The 15,000-nt window shown below is 41.7% G+C and overlaps 2 protein-coding genes across 2 annotated transcripts in view; one reads left to right on the forward strand and one right to left on the reverse strand.

The window, feature by feature from the left end:
* The window catches only part of LOC137970864 (uncharacterized), a 31,855-nt gene extending 25,872 nt beyond the window's left edge, over window positions 1-5,983 (forward strand). The window contains exons 5-6 of the mRNA XM_068817485.1: window positions 669-2,605; window positions 4,495-5,983. Of these exons, the coding sequence (XP_068673586.1) occupies window positions 669-2,605; window positions 4,495-4,872 (2,315 nt within the window). The 3' untranslated portion in view covers window positions 4,873-5,983. The remainder of the gene's footprint in view (window positions 1-668; window positions 2,606-4,494) is intronic.
* Window positions 5,984-11,130: 5,147 nt separating this feature from the next.
* Window positions 11,131-12,174, reverse strand: LOC137971888 (uncharacterized). The gene has a single exon (XM_068818632.1). The coding sequence runs from the start codon at window positions 12,172-12,174 to the stop codon at window positions 11,131-11,133; it is 1,044 nt and encodes a 347-aa protein (XP_068674733.1).
* Window positions 12,175-15,000: the final 2,826 nt, after the last annotated feature.

The raw sequence follows: 15,000 nt of genomic DNA on the forward strand, positions 1-15,000 counted from the left end.
CCTAGGATTTTACCTCTGCGAGGGACATTACTACTTTGCAATAGTTTCAAGCTCTTGCCTTCCATTGTTTATCATTAATGAAGTAACATTCTGGTTCTATCGAACTCTCCCTCATTCTACTTATAGAGGACAGGTGGTAAATACTAAATATCCCTTCTTGAAACAAAGGATGGTAGAGCAACGGACTACCGTGGGGTAGGTTGCTTGGGTTCAAATTCCATCTGGCCTAAATATAACTGACGGGAATTCGAAAGTGCATGCTGCCTTTTTTTATGATATCTGCAAATGGTTAGACTCTCTAACTTTCTCGGATTAGGACGGTAAACTGTGGGCCCCGTCTCACAACACTTGACCTATACCAACTGTTCTCAAAGACAGAAGGCAACATAGTCCTTAGAGTTGTAATCTGGCATATTGAACAGGTTTGTCAAATCCATTTATATTTGAACGTATTCACTTAGAACTGAAAGTACACTATATAAATACTATATCGTCCTCCTCAATCGTTTATCGAATTATTTGACAGTGTTGAGTTGCACCCGCGTCCGCTAACTGTCAGTCTCTGTTTCTCGACGTTTTAGGAAGTTATACTAGTTTTAAGCAATTTCCGATATACAAGCTAGGAAGAATTAACTTTTGAAAACAAATCTGTCCTGTTCCGTCTGCAGAACTAAGTGACAGAATAGACAGTCTGAAGTCCAGTCATGACAAACCTGAAGATATAGAAGTTGAAGTGAGGGCCCTGTATTCAGAAATTGACAGTATGGAAGACACATCTGCCAAGAAAAAGCTTTTGGCCCAATTGACCGCTGAGGCAATAGCAGGACTAGAGAAAGACTTACAAGAACTTCTCAAAGAGAATGGTCTAAGAGACAAATCATTACAACTTGTACGTGATTATACAACGTGGAAAAGAGACCTTGCCAAAAAGCTTTATCAGTCAAAAACCTCTGGAACAGACATGGATGAGTCGTATGGAATTCTGGCTGCAAAACTACTACCAAAGCTTGAAACACTTGGCGCACTTTTATCGAATAATGTTGAAGTCGGAACTCAGGCCTGGGTCGGAAAACTGATCGAGAGAAGCCCCACTCTCAACAAGCTTCGCAGAATGAATTACAGTGACCTTGACAACTTGATAAAAGAAGCAACTGTCGAAGACCGTTCAGTTGTGGAGGATGTGTTTGCAGAAGGAAGTGAAATCAGGGAACAATGTCGACGCTATGGCATAGGGCTTAAAACCGCAGAAAAGCTTGAAAAAAAAGGCATCAAGTCGGCGAGCGACATGTCAAGAGAGCAACTGGATCAAGTCATTAAAGAAATGGGTTCCGAAGAAAATGGCTCGAACGTAAAGAAAATGTATTTCAACGAGAGCAGCGAGCGTGCCATGGAACGAAAGGAGCAAAAAGAAAAGATTGAGCAGAATAAGAAAAGAATAGAAGAGGCAAAGGAACTTGCCGAAAATGCGCATAAGATTGCCCAAGAAGCTTCGGAGGAAAGTAAGGACGAGTTACGCAATAAAGTGAAGGAAATAGCCGACAAGTTGAGTCTACCAGAAGGATGGGACAAACAGGATAAAGATGATCCAAATGAGCTTTTGCAGCAACTAAATAATGAGATCAATATTGCCTCAGATTCTCTGTCTATACCGCCCTATGTCACCAATGAGGATATCGCCACTGCAGCGAGCGGTGGATTGGCACTCTACGGTATCCTGTTTGACAATCACGATATCGAAGATTTTTCCAAAAGCCCACCGTTCCCGTTACTAAAGAAACCAGGACATGTGGAGTGGTTAAGCCCGTCTCTTGGATTTCAAGTGCATTTCTTCAAATCAACCGAACAGTATGCATCTACCAAATTTTACAAGACTGCAAAGTCTTCCGGTCTCAGCATAGCTGCTTCTGTGTCAGGCAGTGGCTATGGATATCATGCCAGTGCATCTGCTGCCCATAGCAGTGAAGGAAGCGAAGAGACTTCAGACAAGCTGCAGAGACAGACGACTCACGCAACTATCACCCAGTACATATGTCAACCGACCAAGGCTTTCCGCATCCCCACGGAAGACTTGGAGCTGAACTATGAAGCTAAGACACGAGCGGAAAAAATAAAGGACGAAGAAAGTGCCGAACGTTTCTTGGAGATGTATGGATCACATGTGTCAGAAGGCGTTCACACTCTGGGAGGGGTATTCTTTCGTAACCTGGATGTCACTACCGATAGATCAGCAAACGTATCAGATGTAATGAGGGCAGCTGGCAGTCAGCTTGACACCGATATCTCGGCCGGTTACAGTGGCTTCGGAGTTTCCGTTGGAGGCTCAGTGAAAACAAGTTCATTTGAGGTAAAAGGTTCACGAGATGCTAAATCGACAGAGAAAATAAATTGCATGTCTGAAATGACTGTACAAACGCTTGGCCCTCCAACGACAAACCCTCAAATGTTCAGTCAATTACTCCAAAGCAACAACGCAACATGGTACGTGATTGACCGGGGAGATCGTGCTGCTCTTGTTCCAGTGTGGCAGCTGATTTCAGACAGGGAGCAACAAGCAGACCTTCTTGAAAAAGTGTGGAAAGAGAAACAGAAGAAAAAGGAAAAAAGGGTAAGTAATTAAGAACCGATCAGTGAACTAATATATAGATTTAGCCAAGTTTAAAAGCGGAGCTCCCGTTTCTAATCCCAGAAAGCAATATGCTGTTTATGGAAATAATTATACTTCTGCATAAAGTACAAAATTAATCTTCATTAGTGTGTACAGTTTACAGTGATCAAACCGAGAAAACACCTCTGAGCTGACAGCAGTAAATAAACAAGCCTTGCAACCAATAACTAACAATTTAAGCCAACAACTAAAACTGAAATGACATGCACAGTAACCTCTTTCACAACATTTTCCGTTTGACTGACTATCTATACTCCCTCTCTCTTCAGTTCAGAACAACAGCAAAAATCTTTACTAATTCTGAAAAAGTCAACCTAAAGTGTAGTAAATTCGCTTACTCGACTGTAATTCCACAGTCAAACAAAGCAGCACACAACTGGACACCCATTTCACACAAAAGCCTATAAATGTGATTCTTGAAATATGTCAGAATCTCTGTCAACACGGAATTGCAAACGTTTTCAGGCCTTCTTCCTTTTTTAGCTAGTTTTACAGAATATGTCAGGCAGTGAGGCATAAAAGCTTATTATTAAAGAAGGAAAACATTAAGCTTACCTGAAAGCTAACCGTTGTAAACAGGTGTTTTGTTTCTCGCTATATTTCTCTCAGCTTTATGTTGATGTTCACTGAAATTTTCGCTTCTTCTCCTTCCTCGGCTTCTCTCGAGGATTTCTTCGCTTAAATTTCTTTAATTTCGTCGCCTCTTCTCTCGTGCTCTTTCCGGCTCTTTATCCCGTTGCTCGTTAGTAATATGATTTCTCGCCAGAAAAACGCGGGTTGCCAAATGCAACGCTGCCACCCGATTTCCCGCCAAGGAAAATTGTCCGAATACTCCCGTCCCCGAGGCTGTCCTGCCTCCCCACCTCCACCCCGACAGTCTGTACAGGCGGACGGACGTACGGACGGACTTACGTGACGTCATAAGCAAACTTTCTCGCATAGATAGATTTCCCAAAAAATCTTACCCATGGTGCTCCGCTGGCGCCCTTCGCGCGTCTGAGCTCCGCTATTAAACAGGAATGCCACGGCGAGGTGGTTTGTTAATTGGCGACCCTGATCCTCGACCTTAAGGTCGGTGGCTCGAGGCGTGGCTCCCAGTGCGACTGAAAACGAGAATCATTGACGGTAACGTTGCAAACGGGCCGTATGTAACGTTCATCGCACCCACGAACGGAAAAAAAAGCATCGCAAGCAACGAAATAAGCGCCACATGCAGAAGAAGTAAGCACCTAACATTAAGAAAGCCACCACCAATAATGTAAGACACACCGAATGTAATTAAGCTAAAAAAAAATCATGCAGGTACAAAGAAAGAAGCATCAACTGTAATGAGAAAAGCACCGCCTGTAATGAAGAAAACACCGAATTTAATGGTAATAGTACAGAGTATAAAAGGGAAGTGGGCAGGGGACTACCAATAAAGCATCGGAATTAATATAAAAGTGCCAAATATAGTAATAATGATAATAATGATAATGATGATAATAATAATAACGATGATGATGACTATAATAATGATAATAAATTTTAGAAAAAAAACGCATGAATACTTCACCGTTCTTCATTGCCTCTCCAACCGTGATCTCGGCTGTCTGTTGTCTGTGGAATATGTAAGGGTTTTAATTCCAGTCGTGGTGAGTTATCACTCACCCAATTGACTGTTTTTGTAAGGTGATCCAGGGGTCTAAGGCAAGAATGATGAAATCGATCCGGCGATCCAAAAATGAATATCAAACTATGTTCACGTGACCTTCCCGTCATAGAATGTTTTTCGTTTATCTTCATGTATCAATTTCTAACACCATCTAACCTGCCTTTCTTGGTCGCAGGCTAATAACACCTACCCTTTGAAAGGCTATAACCATACCCTTTTGCCAGGACAAGATTTATGCATTGATTTGGCAAGCGAAGGAGTTCCTGACCAGGCCTATGAAGTCATTGTTTATGCCAAAATTGCAACAGGCTGGAACTCTGCTGGATTAGACGAAGACGGTGGGATGACAGTAAGCAGTACCATTTCCAACGGCGTGATCGAGAGGAAGCTCGCCTGTCACTTTTACGATCAAAATTCATGGTCTTACAATTCAGAAAATATTCCACTTCCTGTTGCACGGGATGGTGAGAGAGTTGTGAGAGTCTCATTTATAGGTCCCACTAATGCCAAGGGAGTTACTGCATCTGCTCAAATTGTGGGTTATAGTGTGTGATAAAGTCAACGACCTCAAGCTATTAGCGTTTCCGGCTTTCGATGAGCTACCGAAATAAAGGCGTGAATTGATGAGTGATTCTTTTTTTTTGATGGCATTTGTGTTATTACTCGATCGAACGTCTGCCCCAGAAAAAACGCAAGCCCTGATTTGTATTCAGTTTTGCTAATAATAATTAGCTGCTTATAGACAAACGGAATTCTTTTTCTTGGGTGCTAATCTAATGAGCCAAAAGTTTTACGAAGTGCTTGAGCTGAAAACCGATACAAACAGCAAAAAAAGGAGACATAAATGAGAAGCTATTTCGTCAAGAGCAACTTCAGGCTATCCAAAAACTCTTACGAAAATAAACTACGAGGAGCTCTTTTTATTCACCATTGTTCATCATCTGTAGAATGAGATTGCGGTTTGCACAAAAAATAGAAATATTGTTTTGGAATGAGTACCAATCCATGCTACAGATTTTATTTTAGAATGTTCTTACAGAGTTGCCATACTTTTTGTGTGGGAAAAAGTGAGCTACGCAAGTTCTTAGGTTTTATCTGTCTTGGTCAAGTATTACACCAGATATGGTTGTGATTTTTCGAAGGTGCAATTCATAAGCAGTTACACGAACATTTTGATGACCAGCAAGTTGTTTTCTCCATTTCAATCGAGACTGACACCTGGCAACTCTACCTATATCACCCTTTTAGATGCCTGCATTATATTCTGAAAAACTTCGATAAGTCTTATTGGACACGTGTTTTTAGATCGCCATGATTGACCACTCCATGCTTAACACTAGGCATTTCTGGGCATTTGTGGATATCCGATTAACATGTAACAAGAAAAGCAACGATCGAGCCAAGAACTAATTAACCCACGATGATGATAACTTTGTCGGATGTGTGATTTCCTCCGATATAAAAGGTTGAAAAAGAAAAGAAACGGAGAATTACACTTACTATAACAAGTCAAGATAATGTTGCTGAGGAAGAGACATTTTACCAGCGAGCATGTCGCCTACAGAGGCAAAGTGTTCATTTAGTATGTTAGGAAACTGTGAAGCTTCTTTAAGAAGTTTGTTATTATTCTTTAAATCCTTAAGTGCAGTTATGGCTTTAAGGTTCTTTTTTCGACGATGTGGTCGCTCACTGATTCCTTCCCAAGTTTTGTTCATTTTAGTTGTGTTATGATTAAAGTACTTGTGATGGTATCTCTTTTTACCGTTCACCGTATCAAACTGCAAATTCTGTTTCAGTATGGTGTTTGTACTTGGCTTCATCACAAGACGCGTACAATTTGTTAATAACTGAGATCGATGTCCTATATGATCCACGGATTAGAAAATTGTTAAATTGCTTTGCGATTTGACAATTTTTTAACAGGCGCATGTGTGTTAACAATTTTTCTTAAAGGGGCCATGCCGTCATGCTAAATTTGCTGTTTATAGGTCAAAACTAAATTAGTGCTTTACCTCACACGTACAACATTTCTGAAAACCCACTGACAAGAGATGAAATTAATTTTTGGCGACTTTCTGCGGATTCCATCTCCAAACTTGAAAAAACTGGCTGATTTTTTCAAGTTTCAATCCCTTTCGATCCTCTCCATCCATGGATGCAAATAAAAAGGAATAGCTTCAGTGCACTTCAGTTGTTATTGGTAACAGAACTACACCATTACTTTTGAAATTTCACTGAAATAGCGTGACACTGCCCCTTTAAACTTATAGTAAAATGAGGAAAACAAATTATTCACACAGGTAGTTTCATTTTACCCGGGGAGGGTACTTGGGTCAATTTTTGCTGGGTATGTGCTGCTGGCCTCTCCGAACCCCTACCCCATCATAGTCTATTGTGTGTCCAATCATAGACCCCATCTTAGTCACTTTTGAGCAAATGTCATTTTCGCTATCCCAACTTAGTCACTTTCTGATTATTCCTCTACCTTATAAAGCCTTGTAAGTAGGTCATCCTGAAATGAATTGACACGTTTGTTAAATTGAATGTACTTTTCACCTACTGTACAAACATTCTGGTACATTTGCTGTCCGTAAATATTTAAAACAACAGCACCAACCATTTTTTAACCGCGGATCTTCCTATTTTTAAATCCCTGCTTACCAGAATTTTCTTATCCCAGAAATCCCGAAAATGTGCGACCCCATTCTAGTAACTCCACTAAAAATGTAACCCCATTATAGTCAATCCAGTCGTGAAAATGCGACCCAATCCAACGGCATATCCCCATTAGCCTCTTATAAGAAAGTACTCCCCCCCCCCCCCCGGGCATTTTTATTCATCCTATTCCTATCAACCTCACAGAGATCCTTGTTAAAGCTATCAACGGACAATCTTGAAAAGTCACGTGTTTTGACAAATTTCCCTTATTAACTCGGGAAAGGGCAAAGCCATTTCCGAGAACTCGGAAAAAGGCTGGATTTCACTCCTTCTATGGGCTGTCAAATCCTGTAACACATTTTTCTGCTGACTAATGCATAGCGCTTGCGCAGATATTGACTCTGTGAGGACTCGCTCATCAGCAATGGAGAGCGAGAAACCGTCTTACTTAATTTTTGCTCCTTGGATAAACATGCACCTTTCTTGAGTTCCAAATTACTAGACCCAGTAAATTACTAGGCCGCCAAAAATATACAAAATCGACGAACTGCACGATTATTGTCCAATGACCGAAACCTTCACCTGATATTATAAGTACGGCTAAAATACAGGAGAGCCAAACGGTGCGCTTCGGAAAATGGATTGTGGAATGATGATTATGTTACCGGGTAAATGGAGTATGTCCATATTAGAATGATATAAAAAGATACAGAAAAAAAAAACAAAGAAAAGAAAATTAAAAGAATCCCCACGGAGATTCGAACTCCCGATCTTTGGATTGCAGGTAAGCGCTTATTTTCCACTTCGTCACACCCCAACAACAAGCTATTTGACACAGTGGGCTCAAGGAACTCCTGGTGGACTTTTTGGATTTTAACCGACTTCTCGCTGATACATGTTTTCGTTAGAAAGGGTCTTTTTTGAATACTGGAAATGGGTCGGTGCTGAAGTTATTAGAGAGCTTTAGATTCCAGGACGAGAACGACTACGAGTACGAGATTTTCTTAATGAACAACATTGAGCGCGCGCTAACCAGCGTCATTTTGGCGGGAAAAACGTGATACCGTCGTCATTTTAGTCCGAAACAAGTCAACAACACGGTAGCAGTTTTGGCATTTTTCGATCAGCAAAAAAGGTTAAATTCCCAGCAATAAAAATAACTGAGCAACCTACACTTCTAACAAAGAGTAAGATTAATCGTCCGGGCGACGGCGCGCGCAGAAAAAACACCAATGAGAATTCAGAATAAAATTCAGAATAGAATAGACTCCACTCTTTTCTTCTCTATTCTAAATTCTCATTGGTAGTTTTGCTGCGCGCAACGTCGCCACTGACGTTCCCGTTCTGTTGCTAAATCAGCCTGATGAACGCGCGGGCGACTGTGCAGAGCTCCGCTCGATTTTTTCGACTGGCTAAGCTCGCACATGCAGAAACTACTAATGGACTCACACCATCTGTTGAAAGAACAAGTATTTCTTCGGATTTCTTAGCTGAACATGTGTTAACAAGGGTTAGAAATTTTAGGGATTGATAACTTGACTCCGAATTTACGCGTCCGAAAATGTTTGATCAGACAGGCAACTGTATGGAAAAAGAGATGGTGTCATATGTTTTTGCAATCAACTCTTTGGGCTTGCAGAAAATTCGACGTAAAATAAAAGATGTTAACACAAAGATTAATGTAAACTGCATAAACGCACATATCTTAATTAAGACTACTGCCGAGAGATTTCTTGGTACAAAGTGACCGTTCAATACATGTCAAAACAACAGCCTGGATAGTGGACTGCGAGTCCCTTCATAAATCAGTCGAGTGTCCCGCATTTCTGAGACAGTCGTGTTTTAACACGCAAATAGTTTATTTCAACTTCACTACACAGACAAATGCAATCCATTAGGTTTATTTTGGTATCTTTCGGCCTCGCACCAGCAGCAAGCATGAACCACCTACATGTGGAACAATAACAACAACTAATTGACTACGGGGACACCGCCGGATACGAAAAACCAAAAAACCCCCGTGGGGGAAAAAACTGGAAACGTATTCCCCGAACCAATGCAATGCCATGATCCCTCCGGGGTTTAGAAGACCTCTAGTTACAAAATAATAATGATTTATAAAAGAAACAAAAGTTAATCGGACTGATGCAGGCCTAGAATGCCTCACCACGTGATGAACTGACACTTTATAGACAACCTGCTACCCATCATGCCTTACACCAATCGTACCCAGACCCTTCTGTTCTCGTGCCGTAGAAATATCAATTTCTGTCTTATTCGCACGTTCAACCGTTAGAAATTATATATTTCAACTTCACTACACAGACAAATGCAATCCATTAGGTTTATTTTGGTATCTTTCGGCCTCGCACCAGCAGCAAGCATGAACCACCTAGAAGACAAAGAACGGGCTTGACGATTTGTCTAAGAGAAAAAACAAGAAAACTAGCAGTATCGGTTACAAACCCAAGGACTTAGAGACCGAAAGTTTGACGTCTGTGCTGTCTTCAACATACCCATCCTTAGAGGTTGCGGACTTCCAACGACCGTGTCTCTGAAAGACTCTATCAGGCACTCCACTATTAGCCGCAGCGGATGGCCCCCCTGACCGGAACGAGTGAGTGCCGTAGACCTGGGGGTCAGGTACAAAACCTCTCAGGGTTTTGCGCAAGTGGTCCCTAAAAGTACTGTAACCAATGGGCTTATTATTGGAGGCCAACTTGTAGGACTTTTTGGTCTTACTCAACCGCCTGAAAATAAATTGGTCTGACAGAGGATCGATATTAAACCTGTTTAGATACTCTTCTAGGATCTTGACTGGGCAGGCCGTACCCTCTCCCTTTGCGATCAGGACCTCATCACCTTGCCTTACTTGATCATTTTTGCTCTTCTCGACTTTAATTGACATGTACCCGGTGTGAAAGGAAATTTGATTTCTTTTAATCCTACTGACGTCATCAAACCTGAGGAAACCCGCGAAACACAGTAGATATAGGCAAACATTTCTAAGCTCCAAACCGTTAGACAGGTCAGCCCCGCCAAATATACTCTTAAGCAATTCCGGTGTGATAGGCTCTTTCCGATTCGACCTTGCGGTGCCTAAGATTCTCATAGGCGCATCCCTAACCGCCACAACTAGCGAACTATCAGTAGGGGAGGCCAACCCAGCAGTTTCATGCACCCGTTTTATCCCATAGAACGTGGCATGAACAGAGCTACAAGAGCTAGTAGTTTCTAATAAGTACTGTAAATAAAGGGCCACCGGAAGCGGTTCAGCCGGAAATGAAGTGACTTCGCCCCAACGCGAGGCAAACTCTTTCCACCTGTTGAACGCTCGCGTGTATCCGTCGACAGTGCTTGTAGCCCTGGACATTAGAACAGTGGATTTCATTCTATCAGCCAAATTCCTCAAATCGGGGTGCTCTAGATTTCCGACATCCTTCCAGACTCCGTGCTGGAACACATCTGACAGAAAAAAGAGACAACAAAATGGTGGGCGCTGAAAATACTTGATAAAAACCTTATCTTAAAATTACTTCCCCAGTGTAAATGTGCCCAAAGAAAGCAAATTCGGTTACGAAACGCTGACTTTATTATCTCTACACATTACATACACGTTAGTTCGCTAGATCCATTAGTACACTTGAAACTGAAAATAAAACACCAGTAACTGTCCCACACTGGACAATGACGGGAAAAAGCGGATACCAAAGATCCGCTAAAAACTAATGGAAAGTACTACACGACTGTATGCCATGTTTTCGACATAAATTCCAACCAGAAATGGCCACATCTTGACTTAATTGCACTTATCGCACCATCCATCATCTTCAGTACAAAACCCTGATGAACACAGTCGTTCACTGACATTAAACTTGACTCTAAGAGTGGCCACTTTAAAACACAAATTCTTAGCTCCAAACAAACGGTTCTTAGCTTTGCCTCTGACAAAGAGACACTTGTGATCAGGTAATAACAACCAATCGTGCACAAAAGGACTCAAATGTCTGCCGTCTTGAGACAAGACTGTCCAAAAATAGGATGACTTCCACACTGGAACAACAATTGATCCTTCAGCCTTGCATAGCTTCAAATGATTGATAACTCTTACAATCAAGGAAACCGGGGGCACTAGCCAATTATTCTGATATATTCAATCTTGAGTAAATGCGTCAACCGCTTCTGTTCCAGGCTGATAAAACCTAGAGTTAAAGCAAGCAAGCTTGGTGTTATAGTTGCAAGCGAACCTGTCCACCGAATGCGGACCCCACCTAACGTCCAACATTCTAAAAATATCATCGTTTAATGCATAATCATCAAAATCTATGATTCTACTGAGACAATCCACCACTGTCTTCAGGTCTCTAGGGATCCATTTCATTTCGAGTGAAATGCTATTTGTTGCACACGAAGCGAGAATTTCTAAAGCTACAGACTGCAATTGCTCAACACGACTTCCACTATTTACAATGCTTTCAACATTCTGATTATCAGTGAACCAAGCCACCTGTTGGCCTTTGAGATCGTGAGCAATAGCTAACTGAACCGCTTTTAATTCCCTCCAAGTAGAGCTCTTCTTTCGCTCATCGGACGACCAGTTCTGCTGAAATATTTTACCTTCGTTTTCAACAAAAGAACTGCAGGCGTAATCAGAAGCATCCGAATATACAATCTTCGAGGGCTTGCTTTCGGTAGGCCACGCCGCCCGACCGTTCAGAGAACGTGCGTTTAGTTTCCAAAACATTATTTCCCGAATAGCCTCATCAGTGAGCTGGACATTAGAATTCCACGATGACCTACCATATAACACATGGTATAATGACCTTGTCGACATAATGCGGGTGATGTTACCCACAAAAGGAGAGAATGAAATGATCATGCCAATAATCGAAGCCAGATCCCTAGCTTTGACTATGCGAGATTCACAATCACTGAGGAAATCAATAAAATTAACAAATTTGCGCAGTCGTTGATCAGTGGCACCAATAGTGTCCCGAATAGTGTCAATCACACAAACTAGCCAAACTATAACATGAGAAGGAACCCACTGGGACTTTGCAAGGTTTACAATAAAACCAAACCTAATTAGATCGCTATGCACCTTCAAGCTGTGAATTTTAGCAGTTAACTCGATAGCGCCCCCGCCCAATCCGTCATCAAGGAAAACGACTATCGGAATACCATTGGACCTCCACATTTTAATAACTGGCTTAAATAGTTTGGTGAATAAACATGACGCCGAAGACAGACCGAATGGGAGAACTACAAATTGAAAAGAACGAATAACCCCGTCACCAAAACCCCACCTAAAAGCTAACAACTTTCGGTGCTCGGAAAAAATCTCTACATGATGATACCCCGACTTAAGATCAAACTTAAAAAGGGAATACCCCCGTGAAATAATTGAAAGCGCGACTTTGAGATCTTCGCATTTAAATTTTTGTTTGTAAACGTACAAATTGACATGTCTAAGGTCCAATATCAATCGCTTCTTCCCAGACGATTGTGTGGAAACTGACAAGGGATTCACAATATCGGGAGCTTCATCTAATTCTTCGATACAATTCATCTTGAGTAGATCTAGAACCGCCTCGGAGACAAAGTCCTTCTCCTTAATAGCAGATAAGTTATTATCGCTATGTTTCGGAGCAGGGAGAGAAACAAAAGGAATTTTATAGCTTTCTCGAATAACTTCCAATATAAAACCCGGAGCATTGATTCCTTCCCACTCTGAAATGCATTTTGCTAGCCTTCCTCTAACCGATGTAACAGAATTCGCCTGAGTAGAATCTAATTCATACGAATCAAATATAGAAAACTGTGCACGGGAAGAATCGACTCCCACACAAGGAAAATAAACATCATCATCGACAACTAGATAATCATTAGTAACAATGGAATCAACTACACCTTGATCGTCCTCATCTAGTCAGAAGCTTGTACTGGGTTTGGATTGAAAAGTCGAGCATTGAGCTCTCCAGTGTCCTGGCTTGCCACATTGAAAACAATTCCCGGGTCTAATTCGACTCCTGCTTTGTGCCTCCACCGTTGGAATTTGTTTAATACCTAGCGAATTTCGTTCGCCCGAACGACTGGGACCTGAATCCTGAACGACCGAATCCTTTCTGGCAGCGAACCCCGAAGCGGCAGTTCGGGATCTTGAAGCCGACTGTTTTAAATGTGCCTTGGCGCGTGCTTCAGCTTTGAACATCTTTTTCTAATCGTCAGAGTCATCGGCGATCTCGCCCTTTTTATACTCCTGGACCGTAGACCAGCCGTACTCTGACTTGTCGGCAAGAAGGATGTGCCTTTGGCGCTCTTTCAATAAGTCCTCACCTTTATGGAGCGAGTCCTTAACTTTGTCCAGAGCATTCGCTTGAGCGGCTGCTTCAATTTCCTCTAAGGTGTCCTGAATCTTCGCGTTAAACCTGAATTGATCTTCATTCGCTTTCTTTTTAAAACGCCTTGGTTCTTCCATTTTAAGTTTCTTGATCTCACGAATTTGAGCGTCTGACGAGTCCACGTGCGATCTTTTTAACTCGTCTATCGATTTCTGGAAAAGCTGCTCTATTGATTTCATCATGGTCTGGTTGTTGGTTTTTATCATTTTAGCAATGACGTCTTTCGAAACGCCCTCTTCATCCATGGCAGTTGAAAGAAAAGACTTGGAAAGAAACAAAAGTTAATCGGACTGATGCAGGCCTAGAATGCCTCACCACGTGATGAACTGACACTTTATAGACAACCTGCTACCCATCATGCCTTACACCAATCGTACCCAGACCCTTCACTGTTCTCGTGCCGTAGAAATATCAATTTCTGTCTTATTCGCACGCTCAACCGTCAGAAATTATATTTCCAAATAGTTGCTCCCCGATAGATCGGGAAGAAGGCTGGGTTCCATTTTACAAATACGGAAGAAGACTGTGAACAACTTTATTAATGCTTTCTTACTGCGCGTGCGCCGTGGCCTGTGGGGACAATTTCATGAAACAATTTCATGCCGGGCATGAAAAGTTGCCAGTTTCATGCCGGGCGTGTAAATTTGGCTAATTTCATGCCGGGCATAAAAATTGGTTAATTTCAAAATCATAAGAAGGAAATTAGGATTTGAACAAGAGAGAAAACGCAGTACCCTCAGACATGGCGATGGAGCGTCGTACCAAAAGAGTCATCCCAGGATCTCGGCCTGTTCGATCGATTTTGGACGCACTTGGCCCCACGCTGCTTTCTGATACCGACCTTCCTCCCGGTACGGCATTACGAGGGAGATATGTCGGTCCCTAAACCATACAAGACAAATCCCACGCCTACTCCCAGCTCCAGGCCGCCCTTGTCGTTACAATTTAGCGTGAGACTTCGATCGCTTATATATTCAGAGGAAAAGTCATTTCATCTGTCACATGGTAAGCACTGGAGTCGCAGATTACGAAGTGTACGCACGCCCCCTGCTAAAAGTAGCATACATACATACATAGCATATACAGAAACATAGCTAACTACATGATATTTAAAGAGATATTAATTAAAAAGAAAAGCGGCTGTACAAAACGCGGCTCTGGATTCTCATTTTAACACCTGTTGCGACTCGGTGGTACCGATAAAATCGGGTAGCGCATTCCACAACATAGCCGATAGAAAAAAAAAGAATTTAAGACCAGAACTGGTTGTTCTAGGTTTATTGAGGGACAGAATGTTATTTCCATGAAGAACATGGGAAGAAGAACGGAAAGAAAACTCAGTTATATTTCATATGCAGTAGCAGGAAAATCATCAGGAAAAACAGACTTTTATACAGTGATGAAATCCTGAATGCGCTTATTGCGTAGAAATGAAAAGTTTCATTGATTTTAGTGGTAAGGGGACAAGTAATCTGCAAATATAAATCTAAGTATTCTCTTACCTTATAATGTGCGTTCCTTTGACCAGACAAAGCGAAAGGCCAACTTTTTTTTTTGGGTTTTCTTTTTTTATTTGCTACGAGAATAACAGCGAAAAAAGCGCAAATTTGTCGCGAATTTTC

This window comes from Montipora foliosa, chromosome 9 (assembly GCF_036669935.1).
Source record: "Montipora foliosa isolate CH-2021 chromosome 9, ASM3666993v2, whole genome shotgun sequence".
Lineage (NCBI taxonomy): Eukaryota > Metazoa > Cnidaria > Anthozoa > Scleractinia > Acroporidae > Montipora > Montipora foliosa.